Source organism: Suncus etruscus, chromosome 8, assembly GCF_024139225.1.
Source record: "Suncus etruscus isolate mSunEtr1 chromosome 8, mSunEtr1.pri.cur, whole genome shotgun sequence".
Taxonomy (NCBI): Eukaryota; Metazoa; Chordata; class Mammalia; order Eulipotyphla; family Soricidae; genus Suncus; species Suncus etruscus.
The window spans coordinates 111,128,757-111,144,137 of record NC_064855.1 but is presented as its reverse complement, the minus strand read 5'-3'; the positions used below and the strand labels follow the sequence as shown (position 1 = coordinate 111,144,137).

At 44.5% G+C, this 15,381-nt stretch overlaps 2 protein-coding genes across 7 annotated transcripts in view; one reads left to right on the top strand and one right to left on the bottom strand.

Moving 5' to 3' along the window:
- DZIP1 (DAZ interacting zinc finger protein 1) overlaps window positions 1-12,874 on the top strand; it is a 69,037-nt gene extending 56,163 nt beyond the window's left edge. For 4 of the 5 annotated variants that reach the window (XM_049778701.1, XM_049778703.1, XM_049778699.1 and 1 more), the window contains 7 exons: window positions 1,815-1,977; window positions 2,361-2,544; window positions 3,379-3,435; window positions 6,060-6,256; window positions 7,671-7,801; window positions 9,007-9,181; window positions 11,787-12,874. In XM_049778701.1, coding sequence (XP_049634658.1) covers window positions 1,815-1,977; window positions 2,361-2,544; window positions 3,379-3,435; window positions 6,060-6,256; window positions 7,671-7,801; window positions 9,007-9,181; window positions 11,787-11,854 — 975 coding nt within the window. In that variant the 3' untranslated portion in view covers window positions 11,855-12,874. The remainder of the gene's footprint in view (window positions 1-1,814; window positions 1,978-2,360; window positions 2,545-3,378; window positions 3,436-6,059; window positions 6,257-7,670; window positions 7,802-9,006; window positions 9,182-11,786) is intronic. The other variant, XM_049778702.1, reaches the window with a different exon arrangement.
- A 1,778-nt stretch (window positions 12,875-14,652) lies between these two features.
- The window catches only part of CLDN10 (claudin 10), a 179,186-nt gene continuing 178,457 nt past the window's right edge, over window positions 14,653-15,381 (bottom strand). For both annotated transcript variants that reach the window (XM_049778719.1, XM_049778718.1), the window contains exon 5: window positions 14,653-14,982. In XM_049778719.1, the coding sequence (XP_049634676.1) occupies window positions 14,865-14,982 (118 nt within the window). In that variant the 3' untranslated portion in view covers window positions 14,653-14,864. The remainder of the gene's footprint in view (window positions 14,983-15,381) is intronic.

Below are 15,381 nucleotides of genomic sequence, written 5' to 3'. Positions count from 1 at the left end.
GTGAAAGTCTTAATGAACAGTTTAAATTTTTACATCTTTATGTATGTGTGTCTGCAGATGCATAGAGTATATAATATAGAGGGGCTTCAAAGTATGAATCGTTGTGTGTGGTTCATATATACATTTCTATATAGTGTCTGTGCATACTATGAATGTTTTTAATGTATAAATGTATATATATATATATATATGTACCTAGACATGTGCAGCTGTGTCCAGATGTATGTCCACACATGGGTCCAGCTGTGTGGCCATATTGACAGACATTCAGGACATTTGGTGAGCTCATGGTCATTCGATAGGTACATGGAGATCAGAGGCCAGGATTTCATTGAATTCATAAGGTGCCCTTCAGTTACAGAGTCCTGAAAGTTTCCTGTTCAGTTTTCTCTCATACTGCCTCTATATCTAAAGACTCTAGGCTTAAACAGTCCTATTCTATACTTGCCTGCCCATTTATGTATCTATCTAGCCTGTTCTTTCCTGCTCTGTTGTTGTTTGGTTTTGGTTTTTGGACCACACCCATTTGACGCTCAGGGGTTACTCCTGGCTATTTGCTCAGAAATCGCCCCTGGCTTGGGGGACCATATGGGACGCCGGGGGATTGAACCGTGGTCCGTCCTACGCTAGCACTTGCAAGGCAGACACCTTACCTCTAGCGCCACCTTCCCGGCCCCTTCTTTCCTACTCTGTTGTTCTCTCCTGGGTGCATATTTGAAGGCCATTTGCATTCTGATTCCTAAATTGTCTTATCCAGTGGCCTCTATCTCTCTCATCTTCAGGGCCTTTTGCTAGGGGGATGAATTTCCACATATATCATTGTAACCACACCAGATCAAACGAGTAATCAGCTCAAGTACTGGAGATCATTTCTTTTTTTTTTTTTTTTAACTTATTTTTTGTTTTGTTTTTGGGTCACACCCGGCAGCACTCAGGGGTTACTCCTGGCTCTATGCTCAGAAATCGCTCCTGTCAGGCTAGGGGAACCATATGGGCTGTCGGGATTTGAACCATTGACTTTCTGCATGAAAGGCAAATGCCTTACCTCCATGCTATCTCTCCAGCCCCCCTGGAGATCATTTCTTTTTTTTTTTTTTTTTTTTTTTTTTTGGTTTTTGGGCCACACCCTGTGACGCTCAGGGGTTACTCCTGGTTATGCGCTCAGAAGTTGCTCCTGGCTTCTTGGGGGACCATATGGGACGCCGGGGGATCGAACCGCGGTCCGTCCTAGGCTAGCGCAGGCAAGGCAGGCACCTTACCTCCAGCGCCACCGCCCGGCCCCTGGAGATCATTTCTAATACCCAACCTTTTTTCCACAGTGGCTCCCCTTCAAACTTTGTTTTCTTTTAGTGCTCCCCCTCCCCCTCCCAGCTGTACTCCTAATGTCATGCTTAGCCCCTCCACTTATACAGTTTTTACTGGGAATATTGTAGAGATCCACAAGGAGTCCATAAGGGCCCCTTTTGAGAAATGCCCCTCGGGAAGACTTGTTTTTCATTCATCTCTTTGATTCTACTTGCTTGAAAGCTCAGTTCCGCCCTGAAGTTTCTCTGGTCGCTGAGTTCTGAGTTGCCCTGAGGTTGTGGGTCACCTCTCTCACTTGTGGGCTCATTGGATTCTTGTCACACACCTTGTAGCTTTTTGAGCTGTGCCACACAGGGTCTCTGGGGGCCAGGATGGTGCTGTCTGCATTGTAGTGCCCTCCCTGCCTTCCAGGCTGCAGTAAAATGAAAGGGTGCATGCCAACCCCTCTCCCTGAAATGAAAACCATCCCAGGGCCATTTGATTGATAACTGAAGGCTTTGCTTCGCCAGGGCACACGCAGCATTTCAACTGATCACTTGAACAGAGTGATGAAGGCTGTGGAAACAGCAAGATTTGAGCGAGAAAGACAAATCCCCAACATGCAGCAAGTTCGAGAATACCTGAAACATCAGGTCAGCTGTAAAATTGAGGAGCGAACCTCCCTGTCTTCCGGTAAGATGGCAGACTCACCAGAAGGGAATGAACTTGAACCTCATTTCTATAGTTTGATTTTGCTCTTGTATGGGGCCATAGCTGGAAGAGGTCAGGGCTTACTCCTGGCTCTGCACTCAGGCAGCACTTGCTGGCAGGGTTGGGGGACCCTATGGAATACAGGAATTGAATATGGGACAGCCATATGCAATCTGGTCTCTGATTGCATTAACATAAATATTGTCAGACATTCGCACTCAGTGGGCAAACAAACTCTGTCAGAACGGTTAGATCTTGGATTTTAGATCTGGTTTTCAGCAATAAAAGTGGCTGAATGTGAGAGACAGCCTTATCCATGTCAATGTCTCCCAGACCTTCTGCATTCTGCTTTCTTTGCTGGTCAGAAAGGCAATGGGAACTCCTGGGCGACACAACTCTCCATGGGACTGAGAAGCACAGTGTTTCCCAGATGGAGAAACAGGAGACCCTGTCCACAGGAGAAATCCCCAAGGCAGCACAACTGGCCACCAAGAACAGACCGCTGATCAGACAGAGACCTGTGTTCAGTGATCGGACAGCTGTTCCAAAGTGAGTATTTGGAGGCCCGTTTCCCAAAATAATGATTATTTTTCATGTTTATCTTAATTTGGGCCAGTATAACAAAATACCCCAGGTGGGTGGTGGTTCACCAGAGAGGGATTTGTTTTTTCCTACTTCCGGAGGTTGGATGTCCAAGATTGGGATTCATGCATGTTGGGCTCTGATGGGGTCTCCCCCTGTGCTTATAGATGGCAGCTTTCTTGGGGTTGGCATCAGGGAGGGAAAGAGTTGCTGACAGGAGGAAAGAAGAATCTTTCTTCACATGGGGAAGACTTGGAGATATGTGAAAGAGGAAGAGGAGGAGGAAAGAGAACAGGAAGGAGAGGAGGAGGAGAATAAAGGAGGAAGAGAGGGAAAGAGATAACTAGGTGTTTCAAGGCGTTCCTTATCCTTTTTGGGGGGAATCACACCTAGCTCTGCATTCGGGAATTACACTTGGTGGGCTTGGGGGAATCCCGTGGGATAGCAGGGATTGAAGCTGGGTCAGCTTCATGCAAGGCAAGCACCTTACCCAGTGTGTGTTATCTCCCCCAGTCCACCAACCCTGATTCTTATGACCCCATCTAACCCTAATCACTTCTCTATGGCCTCACTCTCCTTTTGGGGAGTAAGATGGATTTCAGGGCCACAGATCCACAACACACATATGAGTGCTTAACTGGCTGGTGATCACCCCCACCTTTTCTACCCACCTCATGTAGCCTTTGTTCCTGGCTATGGGTTCAAAGAAAAGATTTCCCTAGTTCCTTGTTCCACATTCTTGGGCTGACTGACTCAGGCTATTTAGAAGCCACAACCCTAACCCCTTCTCTTTCACCCCAGAGTTCCTAAGAAGATGAGCACAGAAGATCTTATTCCCAGAAAGTCTTCCACCTTGACGTGAGTCTGCTGCTATAGGGCTGGCAGGGGAGATGGGAATGATTTTCAGAATTCTCGCAGTATCTTCCTTTTCTGGCCCACTGGTAATGTGCATTGAGGTGGTCTAAAGCCATCATTTCTTTAATGACATAATTGGTGACTTCTTTGTGATAATGGCTTTATGCCTTTACAGGACATCATACCATTGCCACATCTCTTAAGAAGTGGAACCTTGGGGTTAGAGCGATAGTACAGGAGGTTGAGTATTTGCTTGCACACAGCTGTCCTGGGTTCGATCTGGCATTCCTATGTGGTCTTCCAAGCCCTGCCAGGATCAATCCCTGAGCACAAAGCTAAGAGTAAGCCCTGAACTCTGTTGGTTGTGGCCCCAAAAGAAAGAAATGAGGCCTCCCTGGCCTCATTTCTGTGCCCTCCACATTCTCTCCACCATCAGTAATACTTTATACAGATGAGCATGAATGAATAATGTTGAGTTTAAATGACAGGATAGAGTTATCAGATAGTATTTTGTTGCTCAAACTCCTTGGGGGAGTTGATAAGGGCCATAGACCTTAATCTCTTGGACTCTGGGGGCTTATTAAGGTGCTTAACCTCTGGCATCTGAATTACTTTTATTTCATCCACAGCATGGTCCCCCCTAGCATTGCCCAAGCTCACTCCTAAACCCAGATCCAGGAACAGCCCATGAGCAATGTAGGGTGTGTCTAATCCTCTAACACCCACCACAACCAAAATGGGGAAAGAATCATAGTCCATTCCCCAGTCTAACTGTGCCACTCTAAGTCATGTGTCTGTTCAATGTTTTTTTGTCTTGAGTATGGGATGACACTGTCTGTTTTACAGGGTAGTTTTACAAATGAAATGAGGTTGAGGAAGATAAAGCAGCTCAGTTCTTGACACTGATGGACTTTTAATAAATTTTGGCTATATTGGTATTGATTTTAGCTAAGACTAGCTTTTCTCATAATTGAATTTCATCCTCTTCTTGAAAGATTGATGCCCAAAAGACCTCCTCATTGAAGGTTGTGTATATGTTTATGTATAGTACACACAATGTTATATACTGAAGATCATAGAGTGGGTTCAAATTAATGACCTACCCCTCCGAAGTACTTTTAATGCAAAAGATCTCCTGGGCAGGCCTTATGTCCTGGGATGTGGCTAACTGAACATTGCCTGGAATTTAGGTGCTCAGTGAGTATTTTTTGGAAGGAAGGGGGGTAACTTAACAGGTTTTGTTGAGGGGCCACTCAGGCTGGATGGTTCAAAGCTCAGGTTCTTGATGTGATTATGGTTCCACCAGGGCCACAGCAGGTGATGCTGGGTCAGGAGTGGGGAAACTTCCAGATTTCCCAGGCCATACCTGGCCAAATTTGGGCCACGTAGAGTCAGGGATTGAATTTAGGTTTGTGTTTTGATTTGTTTCCTCACCCCCACCACATTTAACACTTTAAAATAAATAACAGTTATTAAGAACCTTATGTTATTTTATCTTGTTTTGTTTTATTTTGGTTTAGTTTGGAGGCCACATCCAGTGGTGCTTAGGGATTACTCCTGACTCTGTGCTCAGGCGTCACTCCTGGCAGTGATCAGGGGATCATATAAGATGTTTAAGATTGAATCTGGGACAGCTGGTGCTAGGCAAACATCCTTTCCAGGGGTTTCAAACTCAATTTACCTGGGGGCTGCAGGAGGCAAAGTCGGGGTGATCCTTGAGTGCAAAGTCAATAGTAAGCCTTGAACATTGGGGGTGTGTGACCCAAACAACTAAAACAAAACAAAACAAAAAAAGATTCCTCTAGGGCAGGGCCACAAAATGTTGTACGGAGGGCTGTTTGCAGCCCTCGGACCATGAGTTTGAGACCCTATCCAGTGGTCCTCAAACTATGACCCACGGGCCACATATTATATTTGTATCTGTTTTGTTTCTTCATTGCAAAATAAGATATATGCAGTGTGCATAAGAATTCGTTCATAAGTTTTGTTTTTACTATAGTCAGACCCTCCAATGGTCTGAGGGACAGTGAACTGGCCCCCTGTTTAAAAAGTTTGAGGACCCCTGTGACTATCACTTCAGCCCCTGTGCGAAAACCAAGTGTATTAAGAGCCCACAGAGGGCTGGAGAAAAGGCATAGGAGTAGGGTGTTTGCCCTGCATGCGGCTAACATGGATTTGATTCCCAGCTTCCCATATGGTCTCCCGAGCCTGGCAGGAGCGATTTCTGAGAGCAGAGCCAGGAGTAACCTCTGAGCATTGCTGGGTATGGCCCCCAAACCAAACCAAACAGAACAAAACAAACAATAAAAAGAAAAGAAAAAAAAAAGAACACACAGAATTGGGTTTAAGAGTCTGCTAGGAGTGATTGTTGAGTGTAGAACCAGGTGTAAGCTCTGAGCACTTCCAGACTTACCCTCCTTTTGTGCCCCCCACAAAAGAGAGAAATGGCACAACTTGGATTTTTTTTTTTGGTAATGATTCTGCACAGCTGGCAGGTCTGACTTTTTACACATTCATGGCCTTCCCATGACATTTGGTTCCTTATTATTTATTATGCCCTCTAAAGAAGCTTATCTGCTGATCCTGAGACTTTGGGTAATGCCCCCCCTCATTTGAACCCATTTTAGGACACCTCCCTTCAGCTCCGAGGAGGACCTGGACGGTGACGATGACTTGATCCAGGCTTATGTGTCCCCAGTGGCGGTGGCGGTACAGCCTGCCAATGCCCCCAGCGTCCACTTTGGAAAGAACGGGGCGAAGAGTGACACAGACTGGACTGAGGGGAGTGAAGTTGAGGACTTGGATATTTCCCCTAAGCCCACAGGTGAGTCTTGAGTCTTTGGTAGTTGCTCTTTCGGACCCCAGTTCTCAACCGTGGGGCACCAGGCTGTAAAGTACTAGAGGAAAGGATGGGACGTGCCTTATCATCCCAGAAGGTGGATAGAACCAGCCCCTCATTAATGTTGACCGGGGGAAGTGACAAGCTGGAATACCAGGAGCTTTGTGCCCCGGACTACAGCAGCAAACAGGCAAGTCTGCCTTTGCAGTGGCTTAAGCCAAGGCCTATATTTGGGGGGAGGGGGAGATTGGGTCAAATCTGGCAGCACTCTGGGATTACTCCTGGCTTTGCTCTCATAAATCACTCCTGGTAGGTTCGGGGGACTATATGGAATGCCGGGATTTGAACCATTGTCAGTCCTGAATCAGCTGTGTGCAAGGCAAAAGCCCTACCATTATGCTATTGCTCTGGCCCCAAGCCAAGGCGTTTTGAACTTCTGCTTCTTCATTAATACCTTTTTTTCCCTTAAACACTTTTTTTTTGGGGGGGGGGAGGGACTACACCCAGTGATGCTCAGTGGTTACTCCTGGCTATGTGCTCAGAAATCACTCCTGGCTTGGGGGACCATATGGGATGTCAGGGGATCGAACCATGGTCTGTCCTGGGTCAGCCACGTGCAAGGCAAACGTCCTACTGCTGTGCCATTACTCCAGCCTCTCCTTCAGATATTATTGTGTGACTCCCCTCCCCTGCTACAATAAGTATGTGAAACAGGTATACTTTATCAATAAAGGCAAACCTTTACTGATAACATGCCTAAAAACTGATTTAGGGACTGAAAAAATGGCTCAATGGGCTGAATCAACCCTGGTGTGATCGCTGGCACTACACAGTACCTGAGTACTGCTGAGAATGATCACTGAATAAAAGAGCTAAGAGTAGCACCATTCAGGTGTGACCCCAAACCCAAATAAATAAATGTTCATTATATAAAATTATTTGCAAAACTGTAACTTTTATTTTTGGACCACACCTGGGGTTACTCTGACTCAGAAATTAGTCCTAGTGAGACTTGGGGGAACCATATGAGATGACAGGGACTGAACCAGAGCATGCAAAGCAAGTGTCCTACCCACTGTAGAGCGATAGCTCTTGCCCCATAAAATTGCAATTTCATAAAGGTTGCTTGCTTCTGAGGTTATTTTTTTTCTCTTTCCCATTGCTGTTATTGTCATCTGAGATCCCCCAGACACTGGATGGTAATACTTGTGCATGCAAATACAGAATACAAAAGATTACACCTTCTGAATGTTCCAGAGGGCAGAACTACCAGGATCCTGTTGTGCATATGTAGGTGGCCCTGGGATCTGACTCTTGACCTCACACTTGAAAAGTGGGTAAAGAATTGAAGATAAATAAACATTTTTATTTTTAAACTTTTTTTTTATTGGTCCTATAGCAACCTCCATTAAAATACAAACTGAAAGCATCGAAAAGATACCATCAAATCACAGAAATTTGAACAAGCCGGTTAACGGAATTGGCATTGCTGAGATGTTTATCAGGAAAGAACTCAAGGAAGACCTCAAGGTAAGATCACTTTTCCTACTTTAAGAGACACAGGGAAATGAATCTTTTTGTGAATATATCATTATTGGGTGGTAGAGAGTGAGATTTTTTTAACTGACCCTGTTTTCAGCATGGCTTTTTTGTTTTTGTTTTTGTTTTATTTGGGAGCCACACCCAGTGGTTCTCAGGGGTTACTTCTGGCTCTGCACTCAAGAATCACTCTTGGCATGCTCAGGGACCATATGGGGTCCATCTGATCAAATCCAGGTTGGCCATGTGCAAGGTAAATGCTGTACCACTACACTATCTCTGGCCCCTCTCTCTGCAGCATTGCTTTTTAAAAATATTGGAGTGAACAGAGACTGGCACACTTCAAAAAGAACAGGGACCAGAGTTATAACAGAGCTGTAGGTCATTTGCCTTGCATGCAGCCAATCCAGGACAGATGATGGTTCAAATCTCGGCATCCCATATCATCTGCTGAGCCTGCCAGGAGCGATTTCTGAGTGCAGAGCCAGGAATAACCCCTGAACACTGCCGCCGGGTGTGACCAAAAAAACAAAAATGAAAACAAAAACAAAAAAGAATGTCCAGTGCTGGTGCATATGGGAGGAGAAAGGGACTTTCATTCACTACTGGTGGGAATGTTGACTGGTCCAATCTTTTAGAAAAACAATATGGGCATTTTTTTTTGTCAAACTGCTTCATTTATCCATGTCCTCCTAGAGAGGTGCTTCAACCAGTGAGGATGAAAAAGATGGAACCCCAGAAAGCCTCCTTCCTACTTGGGGCACATGTACACACACACACACACACACACACACACACACACACACACACACATACACACACACACATACACACACACAATTTCTACAATGGAGCATTTCAGGGATTTTTAAAATGCATGATCTCTTGAGTCTAAGAACATGCGTTGATATAGTAAGAAGCAAACAAGATAACTGAAGCAAATCTCTGACTTTGAAAGCCGAGATTTGCACATCTGTGCCCTGTTCCTTCATGGAGTAGGAGATATACTCCAAAGCCATCTAGGATGCCCACAATCAAACCCGGGCTGGCCATGGGCAGGGCAAGCTCCCTATCTGCTGCCCCCTCACTCTGGCTCCTTCCAGTTTCGTTGACCTTAAGACACATGCAACCCAGAGTTGAAGGCTGCTACCATGCATATTCCTAAGCACATTCTCTTAACTGTCTTTGTCTTTCAGTGTGCAGATGTGGAGGAAGACGACTGGGATATATCGTCCCTGGAAGAAGACAAATCGTTGGGTCAGAGAACTGGGCATGAACATGGAGAACTTCGTCTTATTAAGAATGACTCAAATCCCTGCCAAGTGCCAAGTGCCTGGGGCCCCCCAAATCCCAAAGGAGCCAAGGAAGAAGGTATGTCGTCTTTGCCTTGTTATAAAAAGTAAGACTTACGCGTGTTCCTTCTGTTTAGATTCTTGTTCATCTTTTGTTTTGTTTTGGGGCCACAGCCGGCAGTAATCCCTATTACTCTTGGTTCTGCACTCAGGACTACTCCTGGTACAGATCAAGGGATCATACGGGATGCAGAGGATCAAACTCAGGTTGACCTCTTGCAAAGCAGGTACCCTACCTCCTGTACTATCTCTTCAGCCCAGATTATCTAGTTAATCTTGATGAATCTGTCAGCCTGATCTTGCTGCTTTGGGGGCTGGGGAGCTGGCATAGAGGTCTGGGGAACATGCCTTATGTGTGTAGGGCATATCCCAGTACCACAAGGACCCCACCAACTTTGTTGGATGTTGCTCTGGGTGGCCCTTCCAGGACCTCAGATTCCCACCACACCTCTTCACTACTGGAGCTGTAAACCGTGAGATCTACACAGGTTAGCAAGCTAAAATTAAAAGAATTAACTGTATTATCACTTTGAAAGTGTTCATACAAATAATGCATAAAAATGAAGATTTCTAGTCCTTTTTAGCTCCAGTGATGAAGGCATATGTCTTGCATGTGGATGACCTCGAATTATTGCCTTACTATAGGGTCACACCATTGGTGGGTATCAGTTCTGGAAAGTCCCCTGCCCCCAAACTTCTGAGTGTGGCGCTGGAGCATGACCCGGGTGGTTCAAGCCAGCTTTAATCTGGCAGCTCAGTTGGCCAAGTTAGGACTCCTGAAAACAGTTTTGAGAGACCAAAAAAATAATCATTTTCTTCCATGACAACATTCTTCTGGCAGTCTTCCTGCTCCTTCTCTTCCTTTTTCTTCTTCTCCTCTTCCTCCTTCCGTTTTGGTCTCTAGTCTCTGGATTGAGAAGCAAGTCAGGCCATAATGTTGACTCTTATTCTATTATTTTTGTTAACCTAGTCTTGAGCATGGAGAAGACAAGTAACTCAATCCTTTTAAGTTTCATTCAAGTTTTAAACTTGTGGCCATTTTGTCATGGAAGCCAATTCTTTTTTTTTTTTTTTTTTTTTTGGTTTTTGGGCCACACCCGGCATTGCTCAGGGGTTACTCCTGGCTGTCTGCTCAGAAATAGCTCCTGGCAGGCACGGGGGAACATATGGGACACCGGGATTCGAACCAACCACCTTTGGTCCTGGATCGGCTGCTTGCAAGGCAAACGCCACTGTGCTATCTCTCCGGGCCTGGAAGCCAATTCTTGCACATCATAGCAGACATATACAAGTCCCATGGCCCATAAGAGTACTGAGCTTGTGGATCTTCTCTGCCTGCTTCACTCTGCTCCTTAGACCTCTGTTTCCAGACTAACCTCCTAGACACCCAGACTCTTGGCATTCTACTAACATAGTTAAAGATCAGGTTTATTTCCCCATGCCCAGCACCTCACATGCCCCTCATAAATAGTTTTAACCCCCTATTTATTCTTTAAATTTGACACATGCTAATCTTGATTCTTTCATTATGCTGTTTTCCCCTTTTTCTTTTCTCCCCCACCCACTGGGGGCTCTATCTTTCCTCTGACCTTGTCAACATGACATCCTTTCGCTTCTGGTCTGTCATTGTCATTATGTTACCTATTTCTGTCTATAATGATGGATATAAACCATTGAAAACCCAAAAGATAAATGTGTGCTGTGTTCGTTCATGTGATTATAAACACACAGTTCCAAGGCAGGGCTTGGGTATATGCCTGCTCTCTCCCTTCTGGGCCCTGACCTCATGGACCAAGGAATTACTTCTAGTGTCAGACTTGCATGGAACATTCTGCCCTCTAGGGTTTCAGTAACTTCGGGCCATTTAAAAAACAAACAACACTTCAGCTTTATACTTATCTCCCTTAAAGAAATCTGTTTTTCATTTGTGTAACATTTTATCATCCCTTCTTAACTTGTTGATGTATCTTATTTTTTGTTATCCTGGGGACCAAAGCACAGGGCCTCACACATGCTAAGGCATGATGACTTCACCACTGAGCTGCCTCGCCAGGCTTTGGCTAGTAGATATGATTTCAACCCAAGACCCAAGAATTCACTTTCTTGACCACCTAAATCACTCAAGGGCCATCTATAACATCATCTATACATATCATATGTTTCTATGATATTATATAATATGATATCATATCAGACATATACAAGCATGCAGCCCTAGGCAGAATGCAGGGAAAAGGGGCAGGATGCAGTCCCTGCTGTCAGGAATCATACACTGTCAGTAACAAACTTCTAGACAAGGGACCTATAAAGTGAAGTGGCCAGAAAAGTGGTCATTGCTTTGCAACCTCCAAAATCCATTCTTGGGGCTGTGGGCGGGGTTTGGGGTGTGTGGGCGTGGCGTGAAACTTGGGCAAGGTCTGGGCCTGTGGGCAGGGCAATAGGCTATGGATAGAGCATTGGATATATGGGGGGGGGGGGGTAATAGGGCCTGTAGATGTGGAGTGACTAAAAGCTTGAGACCCAAAGAAAAATTACAATCGGAGATTTGGGATTATTTTTAACAGCCATAACAATGTGCATGTTTTAATTTCCTGGGCTTCTTCCTCCTCTTTCTCCCTCTGCAGGACTTCTGGGGGAATCAAAGAGCAGCTTAGTAACTGTGACTGATTGGAGTGATTCCTCAGATGTATAAGTTTGAGCTAATCTGCTCACAGATCCTTGCCACTCATGCCAGAGGTATTCCAGCACCACAGGGCACCGTAGGGCTGTGCTTGTGGCCCCACGATCCCAAAGCACCTGCCTTACAGATGTCACCACAATCACAAGGAAGCCAGTGCAAAGAACAAGAGTTTCTTTAATGATACTTCATAATACAGTATTGAAAAAAACAAAATGGCTGACAGTATTTTGAAGCATATAAAGGTGTTTACAACTTGAGCTGCTTAAAAAAAATACCGTGTCACTGATAAAAAAAAAAAAAGTCTTTCCTTCAGAATGGTACTCTTAGTGTTTAAGTGTACTTTTTTCAACTAATTTTAAATGAACTTTTTTTTTAAGTACAAGTGTTTCTTTTTTTATTTTTTCATTTGTCCCACCCCATCTTAGGCACATTGTCCCTAAGGTGACATTTTTATTCTATAAAATTCCATTCATCTCTTTAAAAGCGAACTCATGAAGTAAATGAAATCTTAAAAGTAGGCTGGTTATTTGTCATATAGAAGTAAGTTTAGGATTATAACATTATAGCAAGGCCCATTTTGCATTTTTCAGAACCCTTTTTTTTTTTGCCACTTGCAATTTTGAGCATTGTAAGCATGTTATTATTAAACAGTTATTTTAAAACTTGGAATACGATTTTGGCAACATCATCTCTACCTTGCATAGTTCATGAAATGTAGCTATTTTAACTGTATGAGTAGAAAAAACAATGGGACCATCACCAAATTTTTAGGTGGATCTGAATGTTTTTAAATTTTTTAAAATGTCCGACCAGATTATAAAATACCTCAAAATTATGGTGTTCTGTTCTTAAAAATGGCATTGTTGAGGGCCAATAATGTCATCTAAACTGGGGTGGGTATTTGCATTTTAAAAGACTTTGTCCTACTCTCTACTCTGTTTTCCTTCAAAAGTACCATTTTTATGAAATGGTTGCTTGGGTTTGAGTTCTGTCTTCATGTCAACTTTTCAAGTAAACATCATGATAAACATATTGACTGTGGCTGAGTTATTAGAGAAGATTCCTAAACTCAACTTCTTTCTTGAGGTAGATGGAGCTGGCCTTGAGATTGGGCCCTCTCACATACTGAACTAAAGTCTGAGAAGTTTTTTGTTTTTAAATAATATCTTTATTTAAACACCGTGATTACAAACAAGGTTGTCATTGGGTTTCAGTCATAAAAAGAACACCTCCCTTCTGCAACATTCCCATCACCAATGCCCCCATTTCCCTCCTTTTCCTCCAACCTCTGCCTGTATTCAAGTAAAGTCTGAGAACTTTGGAAAACTTCCCACAAAGAGCCATGTTCTTCAAATGTACCCACTGTCTAGGAAAATTTCCAAGAGTGCTAATAAATATTGGGCTTAGGTTCTTTTTTGTTTGTTGGTTTGGTTTGGTTTGGTTTGGTTTTGGGGCCATATCGGGTGATGCTCAGAGATTACTCTTAACTCTGTGCTCAGAAATCACTCCTGGCAGGCTTGAGGACCATATGGGATGCTAGGAAACAAACCTGGGTATGTCCTGGGTCGGAGCATGCAAGGCAAATGTCCTACCACGGTGCTATATCTCCAGCTTCTGGGCTTAGTTTTCTTATGCAGAAACACACAGAAAAGGTCAGAGAGATAATACAGGTGTTAAGGCTTTGACTAGTATTGGAAAGTGTCTTGTTCATGACCAAAGCTTGACACTCTGTCACCCAAACAAGCTTATGTCCTAAGTGTAGGTCCAGTCCCTACTGCCTTTCTCTCAGACTGGCCCTCTCCCTACTGTCTTCCCCTCAGACTGCTCCTCTCTCCCCCCTCAGGCAAGGCCAACTGGTTAGGGTCTGTTGGGTGCTAATGCGTGACTGGCATTCAGCCTGTGGGATTACTATTCCCTGTGTAGGGGAAGACCACCCACAGGAAGCTGCTAGTGACAAAAGAGCCATACCTGCTCTAGGCCTTTCTGTGCTAGCTCTGGCCACCCAGTTCCATGTGAAGATGCTGCCCTCTGGAATCTCTCTTTCTCAGACAACTGAATGTCTGTGACCTAAGGCTGATATATAATGAAATGTCAGAACTGTTGGGTTACTGATCCTCCCCTAATCAATAATTGTACTCCACCTTAGGATGTGACCTGTTGATAGTATATTGGATTGTTCCTTACTTGGTATTCAGCTCCCACCCTAGGGTGTACCTGATTCTTGTCAATAAAAGCAAGGGTCTGAAGAAGGCTGGGGTTCATTTTTGGTCTTCTTCCACTGAGATGCACTCCATCTTAGGAGCAGAAAGCTTTTGTGCTTTGAATTCCTTGCTTGAGCACTGGATTTCCTGAACCCATCCTTGCACCTTTTCACTGTGTGAATTATTTTATGCGGATCTCTATAACTGGAACTGTTAACCATGACCTAATCCGACAGGGAAATGGGAGCCGCCTTTCTTGTCTGGGAGCTCGGTGGGAATCAAACCTTAACCAATCTCCTAGAAAACATGACCCTTCAAGAACATCTCTGCCCTTTGAGCTATTGTCAAGTGGAGCAGTGACCGATGTCTGGAGACAGAAGGCAACACTCCTCAGCCAGTATGTCCAACCCAAACCTACTTGAGGACATAATCTGATCACTCCCATCCTGGTTTCAAGATACCACCCCTGTTTTTGATCTCCTGTTGAATAGATGAAGGAAGAAAACCAGAAACATGGCCAGCCTTCATAATCTGAAGAGACCAAATACTTCTGGAACCTGTGGTGCTAAATCCTGGGTAGTTGCTACAAACATGTCAGAGCTCCACTAGTCCTGTAAAGTACTTTATTTTTTTTTTATAGAAAGGTACAACAGAAAATGATTAGTACATCACTAGATAAGAACACATACATCCAGGCAATCAACACATCTCCAAATGTGTATTTCCAAAATAGAGTGCTAATCAGGGGGATCTCCATGGGGTCACGTCAAGTACAGTCCAGTCTGTCTCCCACCTCAACACCCAGCTTTCCAGGGGCCCCTTCAGACATAAGCATTTTTGTCAAACTGTTTGGAAGGGTGTGAGGTCTTCAAGTCTCCGCCAGGATACTTGGTGCGCGAGGACATAGCCGAGGTGGCCCCGTTGTATGTGTAAGCCATCCTGAAAGGCAAGGCATAAGTGGCAGTGCTTACATCCCTCCACACACCCCTTCCCATCCTCTCCCTTTCCTTCCTCTTCCCTTCCCAACATCTCCCTTCTCCACCCCTTGCCCTTTATCTCCCTTCCCTTACTCTTCAGTTCCCTTCCCTCCTTCCTTTCCTTCTTGCTTTTCTTCTTTTGTTAAGAGGGTCACACCTGGCTGTCCTCAAGTCTTACTCCTGGCTCTGTACTCTGTTATTTCTAAATAGTTCAGATGATAAAAACCATTTCTACAGAACACATCTCTGGATTGTTCTTCTATGCAGTACAGGAGAATATTTTCTTTTTTAATTTTGGAAGAGCCCCCATTCCAAAGGGGTGGGGGTGGGGGGCTCAGGAGGCCTGTGCTTTTATTCTCAG